A 23,284-nucleotide genomic window follows, 5' to 3' on the forward strand; every position below is an offset into this window, starting at 1 on the left:
GAACATATTTTGATTAATAAATTTTGAATAATACAAAAAAGTATGAATGAATTCTAAAATTGAGGGCATATATAAAGCCTGTTTCTCAGATATGAAATACTAGTTTGGTGTATCCAAAGTTCTGGTAACCATTACGATCGGATGTGTAAATAACAGTTTATTGCCCCCCTCCCCCCCCCCCATAAATGTTTAAAAGTGGAAAATTTAACGTGGATAGGAATGAAGGCTTAAAATAGGTGGTGTGCATCTTTTGAAATATTGGTACACAAACTGGCCTAAAATTGAGAGAATGATGTGGCACATATTAGAAAAGTTATCTCAAGAATAAATACACTACAACTTTAATAATACAGAAGAGCATACACCTCAAGTACAGGGAAACTTTCTACGGCCTCCACACAGCAAGAGAGACAAACTCCATTCATATATATTAGAAAAACAAAGGATATTGGTTATCAATCAATGACACAAAATCAGTACATGCACAGCATATTGTATATTTGATTCAAGAAATGAAAAAAATAACAATTTCCAGTGCAAACAAGTCTATATAAATAAAGATGCATCTGAAAAATAATAAGTGTTAAAACAAATTAAAACTCCCAAGAAAACTTTGTAAGTTCCATAGATACAAAATGGTTACATGTTATATGAAGCCCAGCTACTGGGAAGAAACCCTTAAAATTCACATAACTAAATATATTGATTAACATGAGAGGTTTATTTTTTATTACTTTATTTGCAGTATTATAGGTACAATGGATATGTATCTAATTTAAACTATTGTCCAGAAAAGTGCTTCGGACGCATTAAATTTATAATGTATTGATTTCATTTTTTGTGTTGATGTCTTTTCCAAATTAAAGGCTTTTCTTAATTGAAAGGTATTGTAAGTAAATTTAAATTACCATGTTATCATGTTCTTATTTCTAAGTATATATGATAAGTTTGTTTCTGAAATTTCTAGCAAAAAACCTAAGTCTAGGCACATCATGATTTACTCGCATAGGGATTTTCAAATAAACTTTTGTAAAGATTTGCAGTGAAACAGATGAACTCATACTATATTTATAAAACAAAAATTGACAAATTGAATGTAATCATTTTCTTTTCAAATACATGAATTAGCCAATAATAATAAAAAAAAAAGGAAAAATCCTCTATTATTACAAAAATATCCACAATAACATACAAAATAAGAAAAGGGGAAAAACTAAAGAATAGGGACAACAAAAAGAGAAAACAGGGATTCAAACCTAAACTGATAAGTCTCTACTTTTAAGTTGACTCTATAACTTATTGATCTTAACCTGGCAGCTACCAACTTATACTATATGATTGTCTATTATGTCACGGGACATAACATATTTCAAGGAGAGGTTCAATTCCCAGTGAATTACAAAAGTTAAAGGTAAGTTTTGAAATCAATTCCATTAGTGAACAGAAATCAGTAAATTAGCCAATTCAAACTTCATGAAATTAGGCACACAAAGGAAACAATTGAATATAATATGTTGAGTCCATTTCAGCGATAGATATAGGAAGCGTTGATTCTAGAAAAAGAAACCACGGTAACTGAATAGGCTGACGACACAGCAATGGTTTAAGTCAAGTTAAAGTTAAACTGATAAGTGTATAAGATGTATATATCATGCATTTATTGTGTAGTGGTCACCTCCCCTGATAACATTTTTGTTGAATGAAAATGAACATTTGATACATTTATGTTTTCTCTGTTCTGTATAATTACAATACTTTTAACAATAACTTAGATTTCCATTATCATTTTATTACTATTTATGTGCTTTGCAATTTTCAAAAAAAGGCTTCTTTTAATTTTTTTGATGATGATTTGTAGATAGAGAATTCAACAGAATGTAATGGACAGGGACGATTGGAGTGTGGTGTATGCCACTGTTATGATGGTTGGTCAGGTGATGAGTGTGATTGTGACATTAGTAAGACACAAGAAGAAACATGTGGACAGACGTAGGTTATTTTTCTTACACTAAATATGTCTAAATGAAGACCTTAAACACATTTCATTTCACACACAAGACCAGAATTTCCTTTAACTAGATTTTTGTCTTATCCTCTCACACTGCTGGAAATAATGGGGTATACATCAGTGAGACAGCATCCCAACAACGAAAGAAAACACATTCTAAAATCTAAAACAAAGACATAGAGAGGTCAATATATAATATTTACCAACATACCAGTTAGTCTAAATCATCAAGAATTTTGAAAAATAGTGAATAAATTAAAAGAGCCAATCAACGATCTGCCATAAACACAAAATATCCTGAATGACAAACTTTAAGATGTAAATACAGACATCTGTGACAAGTTTTCTAGCATGCAACCCTCCCCCTTTTATTTTAGATATATTAAGATATTGTTATACTGTAAATTCAGAAATTATTGTGTGCATTTATTATTGGGAAATTTGAAGAATTGACAAAAATCCAAGATTAATTATTGCGATTTTGTGATTTAAGGAAAATCTACGTACAAATATATGTATCAGATTACAGTAATAATAAAAGAATAAATCTGGGGTAAGAGGAGCACATTTAAAAAAACATATAGGACTAATGTTGACCACATTCTATTGACTTTTTCAGCACTGATGGTGTCAATTATATTATATGCAGTAATGTAGGGGAGTGTCAATGTGGTAAATGTGTATGTCCTGCTGACTACACTGGGGACTACTGCGAATGCTACAACAAGGGATGTGGTGGATATATTGGAACAGGGGAACTTTGTAATGGTAGGTATTATTAATATTGACGTAAAATACGAAGAAAACTGAATATGTGACATGCTTAAATGATTTATAATAACATACTAAGTCAGGTTTGGACGCAGTTATTGATTTTCTTACTTTTATTTAAGAAAATGGGCTTTCAACAAATTCTTATCATTGTTTGTTTATGTTTTCATGTTTTGACGACTTTACTTGCACTAAAAAAATTATATCATATATACAGACATAAATGTTATGTAGTATTCGTTGACCATGCCTACTGTTACTTTCTCTACTAAAAAGTGAAGGTCAGTGCTCTCAGTTTTTGTGATATTTTTATTAACAAGAAAAATGGATTATTAATACACAGCATGTTGACATGTATCATCGCACATGCATTACCTGTCCTTTATTGCCAATTGGTTATTTTAGTTCAGCTTATATCTATTAATAACAACCAATGATATAAGGAATTCCCTACTGGCCACTCTTGACATCTCGCTCTCTAATTGCTTTGTGAGATGTGGGAAGGGAACCAATCAGAACAAGGCCCTTATTTCAAATTATCCAATCAGCAGAGATAATTAATTAATTATCATCCTTTTGTTTTGATTACTGTGCGCCTCATTTAGGCATTCTAGATAATACAACTGCATGAAGCAGACCCATTGCAATTTGGCATTAGCAAATTTATTGCTCCATATCAACTCAAGTTATTTATTTTCAATACTGTTATAACTGAGCTTTTAGCAAGTTTATTGTTATTTTTGAAGTAAAAATGTGTCTACCAGTATGCTTTTGATTGTAATGATATATTGTTTTACAATATATTTATAGGGAATGGTGTGTGTCAGTGCTCTAATTGTGTTTGTAATGAAGGTTACAATGGTACAACCTGTGACTGCCCTACATCAACAGATGCTTGTACTAATTCTAATGGGGTATGTATATTCACACACCTAAAGATACATTTGTATCTGGTTTCAAACCTGAAAATGGATAGAGTGGGTTTTAAAAGGCATTGCTTACCGTGTGCACACAGTTTTGTTGACCAACCTGAAATAGAATTCACATTTATTCATTCTTCAGTGGTTTCAAGATCAAAATAATGTGAAAATAAGGAGATGTGGTATGATAACCAATGAAACAACTATCCATCAAAGTTCAAATAAAGTATGTTGATGCTTGATTTCAAATTGATAATTAATTAAATACGATTGAACATTCCTAAAAAGCAGTATTTAAGCAGATTGTATTTGAAATCAATTTACTAAATTTAGTAAATACCTAGAAAAAATTAAAATGATCAGTAATGCCGAAAACACATAATTAACAGCGCCTGGGGATGATTCATAGCCTGACAGGTTTTGGTCCTTCATGGACCTTTTTCAGAGGCAGAATGATGGATTGATAGTCACAGCACTCTATTTATATAGTCTGACAGGTTTTGGTCCTTCATGGACCTTCTTCAGAGGCAGAATGATGTATTGATAGTCACAGCACTCTATTTATATAGTCTGACAGGTTTTGGTCCTTCATGGACCTTCTTCAGAGGCAGAAAGATGGATTGATAGTCACAGCACTCTTTTTATATAGCCTGACAGGTTTTGGTCCTTCATGGACCTTCTTCAGAGGCAGAATGATGGATTGATAGTCACAGCACTCTATTTATATAGTCTGACAGGTTTTGGTCCTTCATGGACCTTCTTCAGAGGCAGAATGATGGATTGATAGTCACAGCACTCTATTTATATAGTCTGACAGGTTTTGGTCCTTCATGGACCTTCTTCAGAGGCAGAAGGATGTATTGATAGTCACAGCACTCTTTTTATATAGTCTGACAGGTTTTGGTCCTTCATGGACCTTCTTCTGAGGCAGAATGATGGATTGATAGTCACAGCACTCTATTTATATAGTCTGACAGGATTTGGTCCTTCATGGACCTTCTTCTGAGGCAGAATGATGGATTGATAGTCACAGCACTCTATTTATATAGTCTGAAAGTTATCCCTTACCGAATAATTAAACATTATCAGTTTCATCTGTTCAGTTCAATATCCAGTGGAAAATTTACGGTAAACTTCTTTCAACTTTTTTTGCATGTTACGAATAACATTAAACAGAAATTACAAGATCAATATAAACAGCGTGTTTGTCAGATGTAGATGTATTCTATGCTTCAGAATTTATTTTCGAAAAACATTTTAATCTTTTGCCAAATAATCATTTATAAACTTAGTACTAGTATGTAAATCTAGATGTGGTAGTCACTGATTGCCTTGCAGTTGGTTGACTTTTATGGAATATCTGTTTCCCACATGACAATAATTATATAGGTTACAGCAAAAATCTAACCAACATTTGGGCTCCTATAGTGACTTCATTTGATTTATATATGGTAAGCATGCAGTCTTGATTTGCACCAAGCTCAAGAGGTAGATTGATCTAGGCTCCAAATGAAATGGTTGAGCCAATGTTATTTCCACAAATCAAAACAATTCAAGCAATACCATACAACTTGAAACTTATCAGATCTTCACTAAATTACTTAACATTTTTCCCCTTAATTCAAATGGTAAAAAAGGGTGTACTGATTATATATGAGTATGGATTGCAAAACTTATTAAAGGTCATAATCATTTCTGGAATGCAACATATTAAAGGGCCATTAGCTATGATTTAGATAAAATTTAAACTACGATTCTTTTTGTTTCAAGTATTACTAAAAGCAGAATTCTTATATAATACTTCTTTTATATTGTCAAAATAAGCTCAAAAACATCACTAATGTATTATTAACTTGCAAGTTGAATCCGTATTCATGTGACCTTCAGTTTGACCCTTTATATCTGGTTATGGATGTACTAGGAGTGTTCAGCTATTAAAAGGAAAAGAATGTCAATATTAAAAGTGAAGCAAGGGTGAACTATTTGAGTGACTGATTCAATCCACAAAAATTCATTCTTATACAGGTAATAACAATGATTAACATATTTTTTATGCCCCCACCGTAGCAGAGGGGGCATTCAGTTTTACCCTTGTCCGTCTGTACATACGAATGTACGTATCCCAAAATTGGTTTCCGTTATCTAACTTTAGTCTGCCTCAACCAAATGTTATGAAACTTATACACAATGCTTATTACCACAAAACACAGATCAAATTTCAATTTTGGTGGCGTCACTTTTACCGTTCTAAGTTACTAAGTTATGCCCCTTTACAAATGGAAAAATTGCTGAATTTTTTGTTTCCGTTCTCTGACTTTAGTTTGCCTCAACCAAATGATATGAAACTTATACACAATGCTTATTACCACAAAACACAGATCAAGTTTCAATTTCGGTGGCCTCACTTTTACCGTTCTAGAGTTATGCCCTTTAAAAATGGAAAAATTTCTGTTTTTTGTTTGTTTCTGTTCTCTAACTTTAGTTTGCCTCAACCAAATGTTATGAAACTTATACACAATGCTTATTACCACAAAACACAGATCAAGTTTGAATTTTGGTGCCGTCACTTTTACCGTTCTAGAGTTATGCCCCTTTACAATTGGAAAAATTCCTGAAATATTTGTTTTTGTTCTCTAACTTTAGTTTCCTCCAACCAAACGTTATGAAACTTATGCACAATGCTTATTACCACAAAACTCAGATCAATTTCAAATTTGGGTAGCGTCACTTTTACAGTTCTTAAGTTATATCCCTTTTATAAATTCATGTTCACCGATATGACTCAAATTCTCATATTTCATTTATAACATACTAAAACATTATCCAAATTACAATACGTCTGAAATAAACAATTAGCAATGCATGGACTCCATAATATACTTCAACATTTCGTGTGTATTTTAGTCTAGATGCCATCTAATTAACCATCGGGATGACCTCCGAAGACTGCCGACGGTCACATATCCCGATAAAAACATAAACATAAATATAAATAGATAGCGACCTCGTGCAATTGGACTTTTCTAGGTCTATTTCACTTTCAATAATGATTGAACAAAAAAAAAATCATATTTTAATTTTTTTTATATCTCGTACACATGAAATGCTGATACATATTATCATGTCTAAGCATTGTTAATTGTTTATTTTAGACTTTTTGTAAGTTAGATATAAGTTTAAGTATGTTATAAATCAAATTTAAGTCAAATCTGTGAACACCAATTTAACAGCTAATGCCCCTTTTAAATTGAAATGATTTTGATGATACAAACATGCATTTTCTCAAAAATTGACCATGCTACTCAAGTCCGAAACAATAAATTTATACTGAAAATTTCAATATTATTATGAATTATGAATGAAATCTGAATAACGATACCAACATTTCTTTTTATTATCAAATGTCAGTAAATCCTTATATTTTATATTGGTCAAAGTGTTTTAACATAACTGATAATTGTTTTACTGGTGATATGTGTTTGTTTGTTATATTATTTGGTGCCATGTGAAAAAGGAACTTCAATGTTATCATTTACTTGTTCAAACAGGGAAAACACTTTCATTCATGCATATTTCTTAGTATACAGCAAATGCCTATTTTCCAGTGCTTTCACGCTATGATTTAATTTAAATATGAACCTTTTTACTTGAATGGAAGTGTCATATGTGTAAATGATTGATAAAATGAAAATTTGGGAGAACTGATAGGATTTTAACCTTTCCAATTTTATTTTCATCTTAGAATTGTTCTCAATGTCATCATTCCCGATTTTAAGAAAGGGATGCATTCTGAATTTAAGGCATATAATAAACATAGTTGTTTAATTTAATTGCAGAAGTATAACACCATTTTAATCATCTACCATTAACTTTTCACATATTTTTATATGTTTTTTCAGACAATATGTTCAGATCGTGGTCAGTGTGTTTGTGGAAAATGTGTGTGTGATGATAACAACTATCGCGGATCACAATGTCAGGAATGTCCAGTAAGTAACAACAATAATACTGCACAAAAAAAAAAACAAAAAAAAAACTAACAGAAATTTGTCAAAACTTTGAACTCTTTTATTTACTCTTTATTTCCAATTTCTTTGTGTTGTATAATTAATTTATAGCATTATTGTAGTTCTCCTTCTGTTGTGAATGGTTATAGTTAAATTTTACATTTCAAACATATGAGTTTTAGCAAGATTGAAGAAATATTGTTACTCAAAAGCAAACAGAGGGAGAATTGGTTTCTCCAATATGTTTTTCAATCTTTCAATAGTAACAGCAGTGATAAGACAGCATTGACACCATGGCCAAGGAAGCAACAATTGATGAGATGTCAATGAGCCACCAATCATAGCACCTGAAATTATTAGTGCACAAGACAATATAACTTACAAGAAGTTATTTTAGCCAAATGGCTGAGGTTGCATAAAAGTACCCTACAATGCGAGAAAACAAATTATCAATAACTTTTGATACATGAATATTGAATTAATTGTAGCATTGTAGAATATAGACGTTGGCTTATGACATCTTCCTATTCTTATTATACTGGACTGAGAAAAAGCATTCTAAATCAAGTTACTTTAAATTGAAAGAGCTGAGAATTAATGAAAACTGTACAAACAGCAATATCAACATTTTAACTTGTAATTCCAGTGAAATAATAACTTCATCCATTATTTTTTGGCAAGCGTGTGTATCAACACATTGATTTGATTAAATATTTCTATTTATTCACACTGTTTATAGTTTGATGGGTAATAATGTCAGATCGATTGTATTTTTACTTGTAGTTTGAATGCAGTGGTTCAGATTAGACCGATAGAGATTGTTAGGATTGAAAATAATGTATATGCTAACTAGTTTTATTTAGATCAATTCAAATTTAGATTAATTAAAAAAATGCTAGTGTGAACGTGCTCTAACTCTATGATTGTTCTTTTAAGGAAGTGTAGATTAAAAATGTGTTAATGTGTTGTCCATTTGAATTTAAAATACTTCTTTGATTGTAGACTTGTCCGGGGCAGTGTAAAGCAAATCAAGACTGTGCAGAATGTGTTGGCTTCAAACAGGGTAAACTCATTGAATCCGAATGTACGACACAATGTTCCCATGTGGATACTGATGCTGTATTACCAAGTAAGTGTAGGGGGAAATAGTAACTGCTTGTTATATCTTTACAAGGCAGGTGGGATGATGTGAAAATGTATAAACTTATTTGTGAGGCTTAATATTTTTCATAAATACAATATTGTTATTTTATTCAATCTTACACTAGAAATTTATAGGTTATCTATGGTATTTTAAACAAGAGGGTGTTTCTCAGCTACAATCTCATCAAAGGGCGAAACCCTGAAATGAGATGTAGCCAAGAACATCGAGTTTGAAAGACCATCCATGATCTGTTTATCACTGTTTTTGCTAGCAATGTCAATGACGTAGGCTCATGGCATCATATATTCTCATTCTATTTGACTGAGAAAAACCAATATCACTTGAATTGGGGATTGAGCAGTTTAATTCACAGAAAATTGGGAATAATCAGTTAAATCGTATGGAATTCGGGATAAAATTATATCGTGATGCAGGAACGGTCACATTATTTTCATGGGAATTCAGTATTTGGCTCTTTTTTCTCTTGAATTTTGGGATTCCCTGCTACCCCTACCCACCCTCCCTTTCCTCCCCTCTCCCCCAAAGATCAAAGGAAAATTTGAGAAAACTGATGATTTACAATATTTTTTTAAAAGATATAACTTTTTTATTATATTACATTGTAATATTTCTGTCATCAGGTGACCATGCTCATCACAACGATATTTATATTTAAATAAAATAAAAGGGTTAAATAGATAAATAGATAAATGCAGAAATAAAATTGATATATTTCTTCATATTCTGGAAAAAAGGATATCTGCATTCCCAGTTTAGATATATTGATATCTAAGAAAGGAACTGGGTTTATTGCTGTTCTTTGTCTTGGTAGTAACTGTAATGTTGTCACCAAACAGAAAGATAAAGACAGTGTCTAGCTTCAAATTTCTTTAAATACTCATATTAACTGTTATAAATGTTTTTGAAGATACATATAGAGGAGATATTGGTGAGACCTTCCTAATAATTATAGAATAACTAATCCAAGAATTCAAATATCGAAAAACATTCAACAAATGGCCAAACAACACATTAATTCACAAGTGCGTGTAGAGCATGAGTTAATTATCAGTGTTGTTAGGTCACAAGTTGAATATTTTTTATATTATAGTTATATTTTTATTACATTTACCATGGACTTTTTAATGGAAATAAAGTAGAAAATGATAGGAACTATATCTTTTTCTACATATTCTCAATTGTTTTGGATGCATCATCTACAACATCTTGACAACACTCATTGTTGTATGACATCAGAGGAGTAAAATTATCGGTTTTAATTTGACGAGGAAATCACGGTAATTTATTGCAACCAATGTAATAATATTATGTATTTTCAGTTGAAAATGTTACCAAGTGCCAGTTCTTTGATGATGAAGGATGCCAGATTGAGTTTACTTATGAGTATGATGAAGAATTTCAACTTAAAGTTGTAGTAAAAGATACAAAAAGTAAGTATTCATAATTGTACAGTAGATAGCTTGCTTATTTAAGGAGACTTTGAAGTGGGCAATTTTAATGAGTTTGACTGTTTTGCAATAAATATAAATTTGTTAAAATATCCCTTTGCATAAGTTATACTTTTTTGGATTTTATTATCATAATTTGAAAACATGAAAATTAAACCTCACAAAGAGGAGTTTCAAGTATTAAACTCCACTAAAATGAGCTGATATACAGTATTCAATGTAAATTTACTGGTTTCCTGTGTTATCAGTTGAATGTGTCTGATTGAGTGATATATACTGTTATATAAAACCTTGTATTTTTTAAGGATGTTTTGCTAAAAGAATAGGTGACCTCAGTAATGAAGCAGATCCCTCATCATCGTCAGTCGTCCTTTAACTTTTACAAAAATCTTCTCCTCTGAAACTACTGAACCAAATTTAACCAAACTTGGCCACAATCATCATTAGGGTATTTAGTTTAAAATATGTGTCCGATGACCCCCCCTGCCTACCAAGATGGTCGACATTGCTAAAAATAGAACCTAAGGGTAAAATGCAAGTTTTTTCTATTATTTTGAAAACTGTTATGAATAGAGAAAATCTGACAGGACAAAATGTTGAGAATGTTGAGCTCTACCAATTGTTTATTGAAGTCAAAACTGTCAGGCGACTTCTTATAGGAGTTACTGCCCTTAAATGACAAATTTTTCCATTTTTTTTCATTTTTGCCTTTTATCTTAAAAACTATAATAGATAGAGAGAAACTTCAAATTGCAAAACTGATCAGCAAGACAAGATCTACTAGTAATTATGCATAGTCGAAATCGATCAGCAAGTTAATATCTACATTTAAGGGAATATGGAAAAATTTTTATGACGACTCCTTATTGGAGTTATTGCCCTTTAATGAAGATTTTTACCAATGTTTTTGTGTTTTGCCTTATATGATAAAATCATAATAGATAAATAAATAGAAACTTTGAATAACAAAAATGATCAGCAAGGCAAGATCAACAAACAAGTCAAATTTTACCGATAAAGTTAGTAGACTGTCACTCTTCATAGGATTAATTGCCCTTAAATGAAGATTTTTATCATCCTCTTTTGTGCTTTGAGCAAAAACTAAAGAAGATAGAGAGAAACTAAACAGATAAAATTATCAGCAATACAAGATCAACAAAAAAGAATTTTTTGTCATGAATTCTATTGTTGTCTACAATGTTGGAGAGAGTCCATTGTTAATTATGCACATATACTTAGGTGAACAACACAGGCTCTTTAGAGTCTCTAGTTTTTTATTTTTAAACCCTGAAAATCTTCAGTCCGGACTGAATTTGTATGATCTGTAACAGCTTCAGTATGTTATCATCTTGTGACAGATTTAATTGCTGAACAGTTCAGGTTGTGATTTCACATCTTATAACAGTTAACTGAGAAAAGACAATGACCTTAGTTTTAGAGAAAAAAAGTTTTATTATCAAAATACATATGCACTAGATATTCACACATAATGGTTTGTTTTTGTTACATCATTCCCACTGATGTCCAATGTATGGAATGTCTTTAGGATTAGGATATTTGGATCTAGCTAAAACCAAAACACATTTTGGCATAATTTCCCGACTATGATAAACTACCCATTCACCACCTCCTATATTTTTCTTTCTGTCCAAGTACTCCCCAGTATACCATACCCCTAAATTGTCCATTATCTTCCAAAACCGTTTATAAATTTCCTTTCTTATGCCACAGCATTACAACCTGTCATGAATTTTGATTACAAATCAACATGATCAGTTGAAATGAAGTTACATTTAAAGATATGGAAACATTAAAAATTGTAAATACTTTATATTTTGTCCTTCATTATACATTCTTTACCTAATGACATTTCAAGTATTTATAACAAAAGTATAACAAGGCTAGGCATCTGCAAGTCATCAGCTTCTTGTTGTCAAATATATAGTCATAAATTCATAGATAAAGAAAAACCATACAGTGACTTTCTTCATCACCAAACTGACCAAAAATCGATGTACTTCGGGGTTTAAGGTGTGTTTACACAGTACGATTTTCCTTTTGATTTTTACCTGTGCACCTGATTTTGACTAAAATCGCACTGTGTGAACACTAAAATCTGATGTCCTTTGGTTGATCGAATGGAAAATTGTATCGTGTGAACAGAACACTACAATTTGCCTAGTTGGAGGTATTAAATTGAATTGAAAATCGGATGAAAAATTGTACCGTGTCAATGCACCTTAACACATAATTGCCATGTACAAAATTTGGTTACATTTTTCTCAGGAACTTCACATGGCTTCCAGAAATTTTGAATCCACCTACATGTGAGCATGCTTTAATGTGTGATGTGTTTCTACTACTCATCAATCTGTTGTGTACCAAATATTTATAGAGGTATCAGAGCAGTAGCTCACAGTTCAATCATAATGATATACCGGTAGTTATAACTTCCAGACAGCTACTTTGTAACACAAATGAAACAAAAAGGAGTGGCACAGTAATACCAACATTATACCATGTGATTGAAGTGATCAAATGTTTTTAGTGCTCTTAAACTTAGTAATCAGTAAGGCCTTCCAACTGTTAAGATTCATCTCCTTTGATCAATCAGATATAGACAAAATGTGTGTCTGACAAAATTGATTATAAACCTGCTATTTTTTTATGACTTTTAATATCTTTGTAACATGTCCATTATATTTTGAAGATATTGAACTGGCAATTTTTGGTTAGAAAACTTTGCATAAAAATGTTGTAGGTGGAGATTTCAATAATTGTCTTTTTTCTTGTAGCTTGTCCACCAGGGCCACCTGATGCCACAACTTTAGCTTTAGGTGTAAGTGGTGCCATCTTTTTGGTTGGATTACTGCTTCTGTTGATATGGAAACTGTTGACATCATGTTTAGATGGCATGGAGTATAAGAAATTTGCAACAGAAATAAACGATCCTAAATGGGGTTTTGTAAGTTCATAAGTATTTATTTTGCATGTGCTATTTATTGTAATGTTGGCCTATTTGTAATAACTGTTTAATACATGAGTCACTGTTGATAACACTTCACTTATATGATAACGTTAATGCATATGGTACCAATTTTTCTGAACCAGAAGCACATTTCAACAACAAATGCTTTTCAGTGATGCTGGAGTGAATGCTAAAATAAAAGATATCATTGACTCACATAGCCTGTGTTATTCTTCCCTTAGTTTATTTATTTTGTATTTACATTGTATCATAGGTCAAATTTATTTGTTCAGTGTATGTTCACTGGTGTTAATATGTCCTTTGATTGAGTTAAGCTATTTCAGTTGATATTTTATAGTGTGTCTTTCTATGTTGTGATGTTACACTATTGTTTCAGAAAAAGGGTGAAGGTTTGGTACCATTAAAACATTTACACCCGCTGCATTTGTTTGCACCTGTCCTAAGTCAGGAATCTGATGTTCAGTAGTTGTCGTTTATTGATGTGGTTCACAAGTGTTTCTCGTTTCTCGTTCTTTAGCTCACCTGGCCCAAAGGGCCAAGTGAGCTTTTCTCATCACTTGGCGTCCGTCGTCGTCGTTAACTTTTTACATTTTGAACTTCTTCTAGAGAACCACTGAATGGAATGAAACGGAACATGGCATGAATGTTCCTTATGAGGTGCTGACCAAGTGTTGTTACTTTGTAGCCGATCCATCATCCAAGATGGCCGCCAGCGGGGGACTTAGTTTAACATAGGACCCTATGGGAAATACATACAAATGTCTTCTTTTAGAGAACCACTGAATGGAATGAAACGGAACATGGCATGAATGTTCCTTATGAGATGCTGACCAAGTGTTGTTACTTTGCAGTTGGTCCATCATCCAAGATGGCCACCAGAGGGGGACTTAGTTTAACATAGCGCCCTATGGGAAATACATACAAATGTCTTCTTTTAGAGAACCACTGAATGGAATGGAACCAAGCATGGCATGAATGTTTCTTATGAGGTGCTGACCAAGTGTTGTTACTTTGCAGCCGATCCATCATCCAAGATGGCCGCCAGCGGGGGACTTAGTTTAACATAGGGCCCTATGTGAAATACATACAAATGTCTTCTTTTAGAGAACCACTGAATGGAATGAAACAAAACATGGCATGAATGTTCATTATGAGGTGCTGACCAAGTGTTGTTACTTTGCAGTCAGTCCATCATCCATGATGGCCGACAGCAGGGGACTTAGTTTAACATAGGACCCTTTGGGAAATACATACAAATGTCTTCTTTTAGAGAACCACTGAATGGAATGAAACCAAACATGGAATGAATGTTCATTATGAGGTGCTGACCAAGTGTTGTTACTTTGCAGCCGATCCATCATCCAAGATGGCCGCCAGTGGGTGACTTAGTTTAACATAGGACCCTACGGGAAATACATACAAATGTCTTCTTTTAGAGAACCACTGAATGGAATGAAACCAAACATGGCATGAATGTTCCTTATGAGGTGCTGACCAAGTGTTGTTACTTTGCAGTAGGTCCATCATCCAAGATGGCTGCCAGCGGGGGACTTAGTTTAACATAGGACCCAATGGGAAATACATACAAATGTCTTCTTTAAGAGAACCACTGAATGGAATAGAACCAAACATGGCATGAATGTTCATTATGAGCTGCTGACCAAGTGTTGCCTCTTTGTTGCCGATTTACTGTTCAAGATGGCCACCAGGATATTTTATTAAATAATGGGACCAATATTAAACCAAATTTGGCCTCAATCATTATTTGGGTATCTGTTATGATTTTTATCTATCTTTACATGATTTCTAAAACCAAAGTAGAGTCAGGTGAGCGACACAGGCTCTTGAGAGCCTCTAGTTATATAGATTAGACCGTTGGTTTTCCCGTTTGAATGATTTTACACTAGTAATTTTTGGGGCCCTTTATAGCTTACTGTGCGGTGTGAGCCAAGGCTTCGTGTTGAAGACCGTACTTTGACCTATAATGGTTTACTTTTATAAATTTTGACTTGGATGGAGAGTTTGTCTCATTGGCACTCATACCACATCTTCTTATATCTATATGATGCTTAACTATCTATGCAATATTTCCTTTAAGAACACTGGGCCAAATGGGTCAACTCTAAAGTGCTAAGATTTAATATTTATGTTTTGTTACAACAACCTTATCATAAACATTAAAGTAAAACACTAGTTGTGTTTTTTGTTTGTTTGGTTTTTGCATCCTTTAAAATCAGTGAGATTGTACCAAAACTTAACATCTCCATCAAACTTCAGTGTTGTTGTACCAAAACTTAACATCTCCATCAAACTTCAGTGTTGTTGTACCAAAACTTAACATCTCCATCAAACTTCAGTGTTGTTGTACCAAAACTTAACATCTCCATCAAACTTAAGTGTTGTTGTACCAAAACCAACCTTCTGTTTTTGTGTGTCAAACATCAGTGTTGTTGTACCAAAACCAACCTTCTGTTTTTGTGTGTCAAACTTCAGTGTTGTTGTACCAAAACCAACCTTCTGTTTTTGTGTGTCAAACTTCAGTGTTGTTGTACCAAAACCAACCTTCTGTTTTTGTGTGTCAAACTTCAGTGTTGTTGTACCAAAACCAACCTTCTGTTTTTGTGTCAAACTTCAGTGTTGTTGTACCAAAACCAACCTTCTGTTTTTGTGTGTCAAACTTCAGCCTGTTGTTTTATACTTCAACCAATGAAATGCATTGTAAATAATCTGGTCTTATATCAATCAGACTGCATACAGATATTGATAAGAGTTTAAATATACATAAGGAAACTCTTGTTTTATAAAAAATAATTGCATATTGAAACATTCTCAATTGTTTTTTTTTTGAATTGCAAAAAAAGTTTGTAAATGTCTTAGTTATTTCAATGTTGGGTTGCTGTCTTGTTTACATATACCCCATCTCCCTTAATTAGTTTACAAAGAAATTTAAAACTGTTAACACTATAATCTGTGAAGTATTTCAGTATTCATTTGGTGAGAAAGTAAAAACTGTTAATGATGTCACTTATTATTAGATGTTCTTTCTACTACAGGAGAAGAACCCAATCTATAAGGACTGTATAACAGAAGTCCAAAATCCAATGTGTGATATATCTCAGGGACCAGATGGACCTGCTGCAGAAGGAATGGGAAATGTAGTTATGAGGAAAAAATAATGTTCTGCTGTTTTTGACAGATTTGTTCAAACATTTCAAGTGCAATAGTGTTTTCTGTTGATATTTCACGGGAGATAACCTAACATAGAGAATAAACATAATTTTGAAAATGATAACTCTACGATTTAGATATAACTTCTTTCAAAAGAAAGTTTACAATTTGTTATCAACCCTAAATAGAAGGAATAAATTTTTATTTAAGCTTAGGGCTGTTCTAGAAACAAAATATTAAACATGAAGGTTTCAGGGCACCATTTTCACATCCATTACTCAGTTTTTGAAAAGAAATCTATTTGATTTCTGAAAAATAATTTCCAACTGTAAAAAAGTAAAGCCATATAGAGGTAGAGTTAAAGTGCCTTAGTAGATTTGTGTATTTATTAAACCATATAAAACAGATGATTTAAGAATTGTATTTATTCTAGAAATAGCTTGGTCATATTCCTTATTAAAATATCCAATCTTACTCAATGTTATTTAATCATTTCGATTGAAAATCTTGTCAAATTGTTGATATTCCTCAATAACATTTATTTGTTGGTAACAAATGAAAATAAAAATCTTGAGACACAAATTGACAACATTTACTAATATTCAAATAAGAAGTGACATGAAGTATATCATATTTAATGTAGCTAATTCAAATTTTTTTGGAAAATATTGTCTCAGGATTTTTCTATGGTGATGCATGAAGAGAATTCAATAAAAAAATATAATGAAAAGATAATACAATGTTAGAACAGCACTAGAACTAGGAATGAAGAATTGGTGGAATTTTCCCTATTTTAAGAAAAATAAATGATTGATGCAGTGGACATTAGAAACATGCAGCCATGACTGAGAAACTAATGATAAATTTCTTTCCCTAATACAATGTTAAAACAACACTTTTGGTGCATATGATTGATCTTGATGGTGTGTAACTGGTGCTATTATGTATGGAAGGATTTTGAATGCCTGAGTAAATTGTAAGACAAAATTCAAATAACCAATGCTGATATCTGACAGACAAATCTTTCTTTTTCTGTTGTTATATATGGGGAACTGCCAACAACAGAGACTGCCATATATAAAAATAAAGGTTATAATTCAAAATTTGAAGACTGTGTCTGGTGAATGGATATATAATTGTATATCATTAAAAATCATATATATAAATGTGCTTTGTTAATCTTTCATTAAATTTTGTATTTTTATGTCTTTCTTATTTGTAGTTCATGTTTGATATTAAATTGAAAACTTAACATTCTTTAATATTTGTTCAGTATCCATGGCAATTTTTTCCATCTCTTAATGCTTATTGTCAAAGCATTCATAGCTTCGGTGGTTGCCTTGCTGAAAATGAATTCTAGACATTACAGGTTTACTTTATCGTTGGATCAGATAAAACAAACAGAATTGAATGATTATCTGCATCATTCTATCAGTTGAGACTTTAAGCTAAATTTTGCCAGCTTTATTTATAGCAAAATATTGAATCAATAAATGCATGTTGTTAGAAACTGTTTTTTCACCTCTGGATGTCTTCTTGCAAAGCTGGTTGCTGTCTCAAGACTTACCTTACATCAACTTTTATTCTTATAACAAGCAAAATATTAGTTTTGATCTTTTTCTCTACAGTTATACAGTCTATGAGGACTTAAAGTGAGGGATATACATTTTATGAAACTGACCACTATTTAAGATAGTAGGAATATTAAAGCATAGTGTTTGCTTAGAACCATTTGGCTTGTTTAAAAATTGTACCAGGGTTTTCCTTAACAAACCAAGATGACTGCTATTACTACAAACAATACATGAAGGGTAAAACACATATTTTGATGATTTTTAATGCAGTTGTATTGTCAGTCATTACTGACTTAGAGTGGGCCAACTATTTGTTCCATAGTCACCTTTCAAAATGATCTCAGATAAACCAAAATTACTGACAATACAATTGATAAAAATTACAAAAATATCTTTAAAGAAAAATATTAAAATAATTGTTAAAGGTCTATTTGAATTGGTTTAACAGGAATGGTCAATTTACTAGAAAAGTTTAATTTGAAATTTTTATCCAATGAATCCAACAGACATCAAATATGCTGCTCCATGACATATAGATTGTGCTATTTATGACATATATATTATATGCCTTATGACAAAGGTTTGCAGTCTCTAATGGGACAGTGCTTTAAATGGGCCATATAGAATGGGAACTGCTTGATTAATCCTAGGAGAGTCATATTTCAAAATTGGATCAGATTGGGACACTAACCTATCAATGTGGCTGCTATTGTTAAAAATAGAACACATGGGGTGAAATAATATTTTGTTAATAATTTTTTCTCCAGCAATGCAGTCATTGAGAACCACGTGACATCGTGGTGATGTAGTAATTTCATGATCCCTTATAGAATTATTTGGTTGACCTCTGTTTAAACTAAAGCTGCCATTATTTAATGTTTCAAATGGTCATTTCGAGGAAAAAGATAAAAAAAAATGCTGATGAAATAGTTCGCTTATATGACGTAATTTTGACAAGGCTGTTGCAATGGTTTTCAAATGTTCACACAATAACCGCTTCACAGTGTCTTGTAGGACTTTTCTCCTGTGACATCAGGCTAATTTGAATGGATTGATTTGTCACATGGGTATCCTTTTTCAATATCCTGACTGATTATGCTACCATTCATTGTAGATTTCATACAGAATATGAAATACTCGCTAAAATACATTAGTCATTCGTGGATGTCATAGATTAACTTGCAGGTTCTCAGATTGAGTATGTACTGACATCCAGGTACACACAGACAAACAAAGAAGGAAGGAAAACAAGTAAAAATGGTATGAACTAATTATTAATTAAGACCAGGTCTCTCTTATAGATGCGTTTCTGACTTAATATCAAGTAGAACAACTTTCATGAACATGACAAAACCGCTTACAGCTTGTATTTGAGTGTTTTCATTTTTGGATCCCAAATTTGTAATCACCGGTTTCCCGTTTCTTGCCATGATATTTATGCAGCAACCGTATATTCTTTGGATTGATTGGTTTGCACTTTCTTATATTTTGAGGATGAGCAATTGAGATGGTGTGTGTGTGTGTTTTATTTCTTTTTTTTTTTCAAAGTTTTTGGTAAAGTTAATTTTCTTGGTGAAAGACCCGCCACAGCAAGCCTCCACACTCATGCTCACGTAAATCTGTTGCGATTCAGTTTGTTAAATGTTTATTTCATTTACATCGTATCTTATTGTGGTGCTCATAGAAAGCAGTTTTATATGACACATATTTGACCTCATTTAGCACCAACACTAGCACTTTGGCATACTAATAAGATATAACTGCATGAATACCGCCACCGCAAATTATCCAACTAACCAATCTACAAAGACCAGCTCAATTACAACAAATGAGAAACAACTTCCTAATAGTATTCACTCGGCATTATAGAACAACCTTAAACAATGTATAGGACAAGCAACAAGAGAACAGGTTAGACTTATATACCAATCGACTAATTAGGCACATGAAATGAACCAGGCGAAGATACTGTGTAAATATCTGAACAGGGATTGTCTTTTTTTTATATAGTTTCGAACATTTGTAGCCACTATACTCCTGATACATAACATTGAAAGAATTGCAAATTCAGCCTACCTATCACAACTAAACAAAGAACAAGCTATCTTTTTTGGGTGGAATAAATATCTATACCAAGAGGAAGACAAGGTAAGCCAAATCGTGGTAACTAAAATTCATCAAAAAAGAAGAAGACTTGAATGAAAGAGTTGTAACAATTGTAGTACAGAGAGCCCTTAGTACAATTATCGACATGCAAACAAATTCTGCACTCTCTATTGATGTATACAAGGAATTCCTTGAAATCATCGTTAATATCAAGAGCAATATCACACAATATAAAGAATTGGGAGATTTAAACGAGTCATCAATAGTGGCTATTAAAAGCAGCAAACATGATGATAGCCTGAACATTTTTAATACTGCGAATGGATTGAAACAACACAAGATATCATGAATAAGCCAATATTATTTTTTACAGGCGAAAAGAACCACATTTTAAATTCTGTATCATAATGACATTCTACAAGCAATTATCATGTACAGTTAAGATTCAGTCGATATCTCAACGTATTGATCAGTAAAAAGCAAGTATATATCTGTATTTAGAAATAATCAAGGATAGAAAAATAAAGCATATAACTATGACATAGTAACACAAAGATTAAGATCGCTACTTAAATAACCTAGAAACACATTTTCAGTACTTAACCAATGAAACTAAAACTGAAAATAAGCTGTTTATCATGTGTATATGATATAAAGCTTCAAAAACAGCAGTACGCTGAAGAAGTGTACATTTAAAGGACCAAAATAAAAAAAAAGAATTGTCTAATGAACGCAGGGAGAGCAACATAATAATGATGTATTTCAAACCGTCTATTGGTCAAATAAATGCATCTTCATGTCGAAACAATGTTAATGCAATATGAGGATGATCCGACTGGGTACTATACCGACACGCTGAGAGGGAATTCTTACGTGCTAGTGCTCAAGGTAACACTCAACAGAAAGACATGTGACACCACCTTGGACTCATTATTCTGACCCCGAGCCGACCAGCCATGGCTCTTACTCAATAATGACACGTGCCTAGCAGAGAAGCAGCAAATACCATTCTTAACGTCTTTGTTTTGACCAGACCGGGGATCAAACACACAACCTCTCGCACTAAAGGCAAATTCAAAACGGGAAAGTCCATAAAAACTGACAAAATCAAACGCTATCCATCAACGGAACAAGTGAAAACAACTGCCATATTTCTGACTAGGTAAAGGCAAGAAAATTGTGGGTTAAACCTGGTTTTATAGCTAGCTGAACCTCCTACTTGTATGACAGTTGTTTACAGTTCCATTATTTGACAAAATTGGTTGAGCAACCCAAACAGACATAATAAGGTAATGTGACAATAATTGGGACCCAGCAGCTAAAACTGTGTACACATACATCACAGACATACAACACAACTGACCAACAAATTAAAACAAATATACAAACCAATCCAACAAAGACGCCAACAAAAAAGGTGCAATAGATAGTAAATTTGACGTTGACAATGACGCCAAACAAAAACGTTTTTGTCGATGATAGTACATACAGTATATAGTATACACTTTCTCGATAATGTAAAGATTAAGTAAATATAAATACAATGGTAAACTAAATGGAAACAAAACGGTAAAAACCCCATTTTTGTCCGAATCGCACCTTAGGACCCACCTGCACCAGGAATGCCCAAAGTTAAAATGTCAAAACTCCGATGTCTGGATGCATAAATACTGAGTCACGTCAAAAGTCATACGACCAAAAGAAATATAATAACACGAAGACAAATAACGGGGAAACTAAAGTAAAATAAAAAGATACATAACTTCAGCACCTAGAATTTAAATCAAGACCATCTTGTATTATTTGTGAAGTAGACACTGATTATTTATCTATTAGGTCTTGATAGTTGATGTGTTTCCCTCAGTTTTGGTTTGTGACCCGGATTTGTTTCAGTTAAATCGATTTATGACTATTGAACAGCGGTATACTACTATTGCCTTTATTGGTACTTTCCGATGAAGTTTTTGAGAAAAAGGACGAGACGTTCTTTAACAAGTTATTTGAACTTCGCTCATTAATTTTTTTGCTCAGACACCGATGACGTGTTGTGGTATAGGGAAAGGTAAATTCATTCGAAACTTGACCGATTATTCAATCAACTTATTCGTGGAAATGGGTCTAAAACAAAAAGAACTGATATTGAGTTCCTGAAAGTTGGAGATGAAGAAACCAAATAAAAAATAATACCAATGTGAACTACTGGCACACATGTTGAAAAATGTATAACCTGTAAAAAAAGATGTAAAATCATTGAAGAAATAACAAAAAATCTAAACAATACAGATATACTGTGGATTCATTTATTTTTTGCGGGTACCAATTTTCGTAGATTCAGGAAAACTTGCATTTTCGTGTATATAGTACGAATAATAATGAATCCACAGTAGTCATAATATCGAAAGATATCCAGAAAGCTATACACCAACTTAAGAATAAGCAGTAGACGAATATAGTATAGCAGGATTGAGAACATTAAAAGAAGAGAACTTCGAATTAAGTTTTATTAGAGAAATATATTACCATCTAATTTTAAACCTGGGACTGTCTCACCAATTTTGAAAAAAGAATTGTCTGTTATATAGTAGACAACTGCTGTGATATTACGGTCATATCGGCGGTAGGCAAAGTATTTGAATACATCATCTTGGACAACGCTCATCTCCATTACAATTTTGATTTACACAATAATTATCTCCAACATTGCTGCTCTGATACTTTTTCTGAGCCTGCAAAGAGTTTTCGGGAAAGCAAGCCATCTCTGTCACAACACTTGACAGTCAGAAGGCATTTGACGTTGCAAGTCATGAAACGTTGACGGTCATTTAGGCATACATTGTATATAGATAAATAACTTCCAGACTTGCAAAGACGAAAGCTTGAAACCAACATAGGCAACACCTATGCTAGTTATCCTACATGCGTATTTTTCTCCCCGAACAGAAATGATGAAATGCAAGGTAATGCTCAATTTTGCTAACAGCTACTAGTATTAAATATCATCGATTTAACAATCAACGGAAACGTTATTATAAAATCCATAAAATACAAAACAAATCCTGAAGATGTTCAAGTAGTTTCAAATGGGTAACAATGAATTGGCCTGTTCTGACAGTACAACTCAAATTTGT

General features: G+C 32.5%; 1 protein-coding gene across 2 annotated transcripts in view; it reads left to right on the top strand.

The window, feature by feature from the left end:
• The window catches only part of LOC127730796 (integrin beta-1-A-like), a 66,179-nt gene extending 48,499 nt beyond the window's left edge, over positions 1-17,680 (top strand). For both annotated transcript variants that reach the window (XM_052239375.1, XM_052239374.1), the window contains exons 15-22: positions 1,859-1,989; positions 2,628-2,776; positions 3,590-3,693; positions 7,599-7,688; positions 8,709-8,835; positions 10,191-10,301; positions 13,115-13,284; positions 16,362-17,680. In XM_052239375.1, the coding sequence (XP_052095335.1) occupies positions 1,859-1,989; positions 2,628-2,776; positions 3,590-3,693; positions 7,599-7,688; positions 8,709-8,835; positions 10,191-10,301; positions 13,115-13,284; positions 16,362-16,484 (1,005 nt within the window). In that variant the 3' untranslated portion in view covers positions 16,485-17,680. The remainder of the gene's footprint in view (positions 1-1,858; positions 1,990-2,627; positions 2,777-3,589; positions 3,694-7,598; positions 7,689-8,708; positions 8,836-10,190; positions 10,302-13,114; positions 13,285-16,361) is intronic.
• Positions 17,681-23,284: the final 5,604 nt, after the last annotated feature.

This window comes from Mytilus californianus, unplaced genomic scaffold, assembly GCF_021869535.1.
Source record: "Mytilus californianus isolate M0D057914Y unplaced genomic scaffold, xbMytCali1.0.p SCAF_2, whole genome shotgun sequence".
Lineage (NCBI taxonomy): Eukaryota > Metazoa > Mollusca > Bivalvia > Mytilida > Mytilidae > Mytilus > Mytilus californianus.